The 8,816-nt window shown below is 44.5% G+C and overlaps 1 protein-coding gene across 1 annotated transcript in view; it reads left to right on the top strand.

The window, feature by feature from the left end:
• Nucleotides 1-673: 673 nt before the first annotated feature.
• The window catches only part of SCAMP1 (secretory carrier membrane protein 1), a 41,700-nt gene continuing 33,557 nt past the window's right edge, over nt 674-8,816 (top strand). The window contains exon 1 of the mRNA XM_084505259.1: nt 674-816. Coding sequence (XP_084361385.1) covers nt 760-816 — 57 coding nt within the window. The 5' untranslated portion in view covers nt 674-759. The remainder of the gene's footprint in view (nt 817-8,816) is intronic.

Genomic DNA, 8,816 nt, shown 5'->3' with positions numbered 1-8,816 from the left:
TTTCACTGATCCATACAAAATTAATTCTCTTGTATATGCAGGACTTTTCCTGATTTGCTGATGGAACACCGCCATAACGACGACTCTCAGTGTTGGGTTGGGATTAGCGATATATGATAGTAATGAATGCAGAGCCATTAAAGTACAAAAAGGTGTTAACATCCTGAGCCAGTCTTCATTAAACCTAAACAGTGTACCCCACGGTCGGCTTGTGGTTATGTGAAGGGGGGAAGGAGGGAATCACATTTGAATACCAAAATGGTCGATTTTACTCTCATAGCAATTTATCTTAAGTACATTGAAGGCTAACCTGTCTCAAAACTCCCTTTGTATTTTAATAAACGTTTAGGTAAGTTATTTAGAAAGCGTGTGAAGGGATTCACGTGAAACAAATCGGGATTCAGTGTTTGTTTTTTTTTGAAGCGCTGCCTCGACTTAGACTGCTATTGCTCGATGCCCAGAATGGAGCATTTCATATTTTGACAGGATCTGTGAACCAAATCGCGCCCGGTGCCCCCAGCAGCTGCCTCCCCCTCCGCTTTCCTCCTCAGCAGGGCCCCGACCCCCCCCATTCCCATTCCCCTCTCCCTCCTCCGCGCCCCGCCCCGCCCCGCGACATCACCTCCGGGGCGGCCATTTTGGAGGCCGGCGCTGGGAGCCGGAGGGGGCGGGCTGGGGCCCGGGCCGCAGCGGCTGCTGACAGCGCCGGGGGGGGCGCCGCAGGGCCAGGGCCGCCAGCCGCGGATCGCAGCCCTCGCCATGTCGGACTTCGACAGCAACCCCTTCGCCGACCCGGACCTCAACAACCCCTTCAAGGTGAGGCACGGCCCGGGGGGGGGGGGTCCTCTGGCGGTGCTGCGCGGCTCCGGGGGGGGCACGGGCAGCGCTGGTGGGGGACGGGGAGAGCCGCCTGGCGAGCTGGGGCCGCCCTGTTTCACCCTCAGTGCTTCAGCTGCGAGCGTATAACTCGCGCTTGAAGCACTTTATAATTTCTATTTTTGTTTTTTTAAACCCGGCGTGGTGTCTGCAGGTGCGCGTGGGTGACGCCTCAGGGTCTCCCCGCCTGCCGGGGCGCCCCACGCAGCGCAGCCCTTCGCCCTCAGCCGGCCTCCTCCCAGCCCCGCAGCCCACCTGCCGCCCTGCCCGGCTCCCCAGCTGCTTCCCAGGAGGCTCGGCATGGCCGCCCCGCGTCTGGCGAGGCTGCTGTGCTGCGAGGCACGGCTGGAGCAGGCAGTCCCTGGCTGGCAGCTGAGGACCGTGCCCTTACTCCCGCAGCTGTCAGGATGAGCTGACCTCCTTTGCGTGCCTCCGCTGCTTACCTGCCCTTTACCATTTTGAATCCAGTTCGTCTTAATTCCTTCAGCTCCTTCGGTAATCGTACTTCTTTCGTACTTCGTTTTTATATCACGCCGAGACTTAAGGCACACCAGTGTGTGTAGGCTGCCAGCAGGAATAATTAAGCCGTGTAGAAATTGAGCTGTCACATTTCAGCGGTACTTCTGTACAAGCAGCGGCTGGAGGCACGGGGTGTTATTGTGGACTAATTTATTTGTTGTAGTCTGTCTGCCAGTTCAGTTTTTATGGATGTAGAATTTAGTGAAGTGTATTCGTCAGGCCAGTCGCCGTGTTTTCACTTCGTGTTTCACGGAGTGCACTGGCGTTCAGGAGGAGCAGCAGCCCAGGCACTCAGATTGCCACCAACGGTAGCTTGGACAGGCACCAACAGCTCTGAGCACTGTTCTTTAAGTACCTCCTGGCAGCAAGCACCAAAAGGTGTCATTGTTCTAGAATATGTCTTCAGCAACAAAAGCTGTGATGCTTTTCCTCCCTTTTTTTTTTTTTTTGTGGAAGTGATGAAAATAATACATAGCAAATTTATTATGTACAGATACCCAAAGTGGAAACAGGGATGGAAACAGTATAGTTGCCCTTGCATGGCTCATTGGCCCAGGTAACTTGATCTGTGTAGTGTTTTTGAGACATAAGCTAGGGACCTGCTTCAACCATACATACATACAGTTTAAGGACATTGCTTAAAGTGCCACAGCTTATTCCCACTTCTCTTTAGGGAGAGATTTCTGTTGTTAGGCAAAATCCACACTCTTGTTTCTCATCTGCAATGCATCGTGATAGAAGTACTCTAAAACAACTGCTCTGTACCTTGAAGCTCCCTGTTAAACATAGTTCTGGATTTCTTACTTGCAGGAGTAGTTTTAGGAAAGCTGTATGCTTTTTCTTTCTTGGGAGGTTCTTTTCACTTCTTTCAGTCTCTGCTACCTTCTGTCTCATTCTTCTGCCCGCAAAAGGTAACGCTGCATACCTTTACTCATCCACTTATTTACTTCAAGGGGCAGAAGGCCTTGTGTGTAAGACAAGCCTTGATTGTCATCTTGTTGGCATGACAACATTGAAATTAATGTGCATCTGGATTTCAGTTTAGCCTGACTGTGTTTTAAGGTGCTTTACACATAGAACCAGTATTTCCAGATGGACCCTGACAAACCCAAGTCATGTTGTCTGAACACTTTATTCAAATTTATTCATACTATTTGTCTGTGCTTGATAATTTTATGGATGAAGAGATTAGTTTTTTTCCTTACATTTGCAGCCACTTCCTGTGCCTGTGTAAAATAACAAACCAGTATGGCAGAGAAAGGAGGGAGGGGCATCACATGGAAGAGTTGTTGCCAAGGTTGAAGACAGATACTGCTTTCTTTTAAGTATTTTATTTTTACTAGTTGTCTGTGATCTACTTGTGAGGTTTCCTATTACTTTTCACATGCCTTTTGGTAAAAATTTCAGCAGTTTCTTTTTTGATGTTGAGTGGAGAAAAAAGTGTTCGGGGGGGGGGGGGGAGGAGGGATGGAGCACGGACAAACATATAGTTTGCTGTTGTTTTGGGTAATTAATCCTTTTGGAAACATAAAAATAAATTATATTTCTGGTTTCATATCTCCTGGAAGGAAATGAATTTGGTTTGTAAAACAGAAATTCTTGCTTCAAGTGTTTGCTTGCTTAGATTGATCAGGAAATACCATTGATTTTGAGATGACAGCTATTTAACCTCTCATTTTAAAACAGTACCATGTTAAAAAACAAATAACCTCAAGCTGAACCCAAAGGCTGTTATGCCTTTGGTATTGCATTATTCCTCTATAAATAGCTGTCCTCCGGATGGTGTACCAACCAAACCAAGAGATGTTACAATTTGAAAGACAAAGGGTAAGGAAACACACAGATGCATAGCATTCTAATATTAAAAAGATCACGTTACAGTTGTGCTGAAAAAAGTGCACTCATGTTCCATAAAGGTGAAAATGTGGTAATCCTGCTGTAATTTGATGCACCAGCATTATATACATTTGGTGTAACCTGAAGTATTGTAAATGAAAATGGTCTAATAATGAAAGCTATTTTGTTTCCTTCAATGAGAAGCACTTGCCATATGTTGTGAGCATGAATTCTCACCCGTACCATTCTCACTGGCAAATAGTGGAGCCCCGGCGCACCCAGACAAGGCGAGCAAAGCCGGTCTGGTGATGGCAGCAGCGTTCAGCCAGGAGTCAAGAGTGCCAGGCAAGTCCATGGCGAGGGGGCAGGCCAAGCTAGGAAGTCAGTTTTGCATCAAGATCAGGTCCAGCAAAAGTAACTAGAGTCATCCAGCAGTCCCATGATGACCAGACAAGTCCTCAGTGATGACACAGTTTTGACCACGTAGGAGGAGCTTGAGTGTCCTTGATGTTCTGGCAGTTTATTCTTGGAGAGATGAAAATGGTATGAAATAAATTTTGTTTGACAAACCGTAGGTAGATTTCTGAAATCAGCTTAAACCTCTTCCAGTGTGGTTGTCTCCTTGGTATGCCTTTTTTTTTTTTTTTTTTTTTTAATGTTGTAGGATAGAGTATGGTTGTAGTCTTACCTTGGGAGATGCTACAGGTGCAAAGGTTCTGAACCTGCATTCTTGAAATCCAGTGTAGGTTTCATCTACTCTGAAACCACTGCACAACTCAACTACCACAAAACATGTTGTGTTTATTTTTTTTTTTTAAGTGAATGATACTACAACTAAGAGAATATTTTATTTATTTATTTTTGTTTAATTAAAGAGATGAATTCGACAGACCTTTATGGCCTGGCTGACAGACTGCAAAAGGTTTGTGCAATTGTCCAGACGTGGTTACTTCTGAGTGACTGTGGAGTTCAAAACTCAATTCTGTGATGAATTCTATCACTTCATCTGGTATGATCAGAGCTCTGAGCAGGTTTTTGATACAATAGGAATTGTGTTAGAACTGAAAAGTAAGATACATTTGTGTTTAAATGCGAGTGGTGACCTTCAAGTAAAAACTACTAAGTAATGTGGATGAGGAATCCTCTGTCTTGTTCAGTTACAGTGTGGAAGCACATGATCATGAAAACACTTGAAAGTATATAATGTTAATTATGGAAGTAGTTACTTTGGGTGGGATTGGGTATCCAAACATTGGCTAACCTCCAGCTGTTGTTCCAAAAAGAGTGGGTCTTTCATTGCTCTGTCATGACCGCCCTTCTTTTGTGGATGTCTGAAACGCTCTGATATCTAAAAATGGCATGAGACGCCTGAGTTGCCACCACTGAGGTCACAGGATTACTTGAGTCACTGCAGCTAAGTATATGTTAGAGCTTAACTTTACTACAGAGCTGGTTCCAGTGATTATTTGGATATTGCACTTAATCTGACTCACATGAGCACAAGTGAATCTTCTATCTGGTTCAGCAGGATGTACAAGCTGAAGGTCTGATGCTGAAGGTAGCAGTGAATTGACAAATGCCACCTTTTATAGCAGCAGAATCTATATAGTTAGCACCTTGCTGCTGTTTTTCAAGTGAAGCTGAAATGACAGACACTTGCAGCAACGTAGGGAAGGCCTAATCATTTTTGAAGGATCAGAACTTTAATTATTTGGAGAGTTGTGTGCCTACGTGCATAACTTTGTTTTCATTCTTGTAGATGATTATGAAATGTACCCAATTAATTTGTCTGATTTTATTGTCTGGTTTCCCTTCACGATTTCAAATTTTATAAATTCCTCAAAATCCTGCATAATTTAGTGCTGAAAATAATGATGTTGAAAGTGTCCTTTAGCTGCCCTATGTGGTAGATAGATTTCAGGAGGGTACTTCAGTGCTTTTACTGCACCATAATCTATTAAAACTGGAACATTTTTTAATAGTTATTAAATGTCACTTCTAGCTGCATACTTTTCAAATTTTCAGTGAAGTGTTAGAAAGCATTGCATTAGTATCAGTTTTGCATTATATGGAAAGGCTTCAGCATTACGAAAAAAAACATCCTTCCAGAGCTGAGGATGGGGGGGTGTTGAGAATAGCTGAGACATGATGCTTGCGTTGTGTTCATGTGGCAAGCTTTTGGAAGGAGGGTGCTGCAGGGGTGGCCTCTGTGAGCAGTGCCCGGCAGCTGCCCCATGTTAGATAAGGGCCAGTTTCAGCTGGCTCCAAAGGGACCCACTGCTGGCTTGAGCCCAGCCAAGAAGTGATATTGTTTGTGTCACTGTGAGAGCAGATTGAAGAAAGGGGTGGGGGGAAATATACTGTGCTGCAGCAGCAGGGAGAGAGGAGTGAGCAGCAGCCCTGCAGCCCCCAGGTGAGTGCAGCAGGAGGGCAGGAGGTGCTGCAGGCAGGCAGCAGCAGTTCCCCTGCGGGCTGTGCAGGGAGAGGCCCCTGGTGGAGCAGGCTGTCCCCCTGCAGCCCATGGGTCCCACATGGAGCAGATCTCCACGCTGCAGCCCCCCCATGGGTGGAGGAGCCCCCGGTGGAGCAGGTGGATGTGGCCTGGAGGAGGCTGCGGCCCATGGAGAACTCTCTCTGAAGAAGAATGTTGGCCAGAGCTGCAGCCTGTGGGGAGGGGACCATGCAGAGACAGGTGACATGTCAGGAGCTGCTGCCCATGGGGGACCCGTGCTGGAGCAGTTTGCTCCTGGGGGTTGGATGGACCCCATGGGACAGAGCCGTGTGGGAGCAGTGCTTGAAGAGCTGCTGCCTGTGGGCAGCCCCCGCAGGATCAGTTTGGGAAGGATGGCATCCTGTGGGAGGGACCCATGGGGAGCAGGGGCATGGAGTGACCAAGAAGGAGCGGTGGAGATGAAGCGTCAGGGCCTGATCACAAACACTGTTCCCCAGTGCCACTTGGGTGAGAAGGCAGAAGGTGGATGGATGTCTAGAAAGGTGTCAAGTTTACTTTTAGTTTCTCTCTGCTTTAGTCTCTTAGTAATAGGCAACATGTTCCATTCATCTCCGTATGCTGAGTCTGTTTTGCCTGTGACAGTAATCGGTCAGTAATCTCCCTACCTGTATCTCAACCCTTGAGCTCTTTTTTATTGTAACTTCTCTGTTGTTTAGCTAGCCCTCAGTGTGAAACCACCACAGTGCTCTGTTAGGCATCCTGTACTTCATTGCAAGATGGGACTGCTGTGGCCTTCTTGGTTTCAGAGGTCAGGAATTTGGCTTGCTCAGTAGCTCAGAACCATTCAGAGCTCTGCTTCTATCAGCTGTTGTGGCCTACAATGAGCACTGCTTGAGAGCCAAGTGTAAGAAATCCCAGCTGGCTACTTTTGCAGTATCCTATTTAATATTTGTGTTCTGGCGGTCCTATAGTGGAAACCTCTTAATGCCATTTGTGGGGGGAGGGAGGGTGGAGGTAAGGGCGCAGTGGCTGATCAGTGATTGAGATGTTAAACTTGAAATAGTGAAAGAACTGTTCTGGTAGTTACTCAGCTTTATTAGTGGCAAAATAAAGACCATATCTGTACTTGCCATTAATTCCTCCAAGCATTACCTTCTAGGCAGTTCTTTCTCATAGTAAGTGGTTTTTAATCATAGATTAAAATATATATTGTTGCTGCAAGGCATTAAGGCTTCCTTTATACATGTATTGTTAAATATAAACTGTTCGTACTATTAATGTAAAACTAGGATAGAAAAGTATGCAAATCTCAATTAAATTGCTGTTTGTGAAATTCATGTCACTTTTTAATCTTCCTGGAGTTGACAATGATGAAGGGAGAAATAAAGCATGAATAACCAACAATGTTTGATACTGCATCAAAACACGAATATCTTCTCAAAGCTTGTCTGTGTGCAGCTTGTTGTGGCATGAGCAGGAAGGAAGTCTTCGGGGAGTTTTTGTTTGATTTATACTGAATCTTTACTGAACACGTGCAGACTGCAATTTTAGAGGTTTAATCTGGTTGAATGTAGATGCTGTTACGGGTCTGAAAGACACTCTTTTCATGTGCAGGCTATATTGTTTTCCAAGTCTCAGTTCTTAATTTAAAAGCTGGGAACCAACAGTTAACACAGTAGGAAAAAAAGCTTTGATACCCATTGCTGGCCAACTATAGTTATCTTCCTATTTTGTTGTCAGAAGGTAAACTTTGTTGGAAATCTCCCCAAGAATGCTCAGGAGGACACATCGAAAGTGAAGTATATCATAGAGAGTTTTAACTGAAACAGCAGCAGCTTTGATTGCTCTTGGGAGCTCATTCCTTTATGAGGAGTGGTGTGGTTTGTGTTCTGTTTGATCAAGGTGTCAGGAAAACCTCAGGCCAATGAACGTAAGTTCCAGTCATTTTTTGTTGCTTTGTTGTTTAACTTTCTGGTGTCATCTAAGGAAGGACTCCACAGAGAGCAAGCAGGAAGTGCAACTGTTGCTGTCAAACAAAACTAGACAAATTCTTAGCAGGATGTGTATAATTAGTTATTATTCACATTTAGAAAAGGCTAATATGCAGTATAGGAAATAATTTGTGATAATAAACAGAGAGCCTATCTTGAAATTAAAAGAGTTTATCCTTTTCATGCAGCAAAACACAAGCTATAAGGTTATTTCATTGGGGACACAGTGATGAGAGATGGAACTAAACTGTTGTGGAAGTTTATATCATACTTAAAGATAGGTGTAACTCATCAGTTGTAAATTTAGACCAAGGCTTGGAGAAGAGGGGTTCTTATCTTTGGGACTGAAATACTGGAGCAGCCTTTTAGTAGGAGAATTACAGGTAAGAAATCCTAGCAGGTAAAGATTGACTTTGCTAGATTTATGGATCTAATCTCATGACTTCCTTAGCATGCATTTACCAGTTTGGATTCAGTCCTGCTACACTTCTATTTCTTGCTTCTAGTCTGCATGCAGTCCATTTTTTGAAGATACCTTTGCTGAGCATGTTGAATAGTTAGGAGGATAAAACTGTGGCTCTGCCTCTTTTGCTCTCTGGGAACCTCCCTCCAGGCATAAAAAGCAAATGGGAAAATGCATAGCTAGGTGAATGTGATTATGGGTTGGTAAAAGTTGGCACAGTAAAAGCCAGATAGAGTCAGTGACTGTTAAAGCGGGTAGGATGAAGTTATTTGTGAGAATCTTGAAGCAAGGGACAAAAACTATATATGGTGGTAGAGCTGAAGGTAGCCAGTGACTGATGTCTTCAAGGAAGATGATAGGATTGATATAATCAGGCTTCATCTTGTAAGTGTTTTTGTGATGAGGGGAGCTGTTTTCTCAACCTGGATTGAAACCACTCTTGTCATTGAGAGATCATTCTTCCTTGGACTTAAGCTGAGCAAAGGCCAAAAATGAAGACTTGTAGAATTGCCTGCAACAGCTTATTCCTCCCTCATATTCTTCCCTCAGCTGTACTTAAGAAGCTATTTTTCCAATTAATTGCTTTCTATATTTTCTTGTTCTGACTTCATTCACCAAAAATAATTAATCCTCTTTGAAAATCCACTTGTATGTTCATAGTGGATTGTTTTTCCTTAAT

The sequence above is a fragment of the Aythya ferina genome, assembly GCF_964211825.1.
Source record: "Aythya ferina genome assembly, chromosome: Z".
Classification (NCBI taxonomy): domain Eukaryota; kingdom Metazoa; phylum Chordata; class Aves; order Anseriformes; family Anatidae; genus Aythya; species Aythya ferina.
This window is presented reverse-complemented; position numbering and strand designations above follow the sequence as displayed.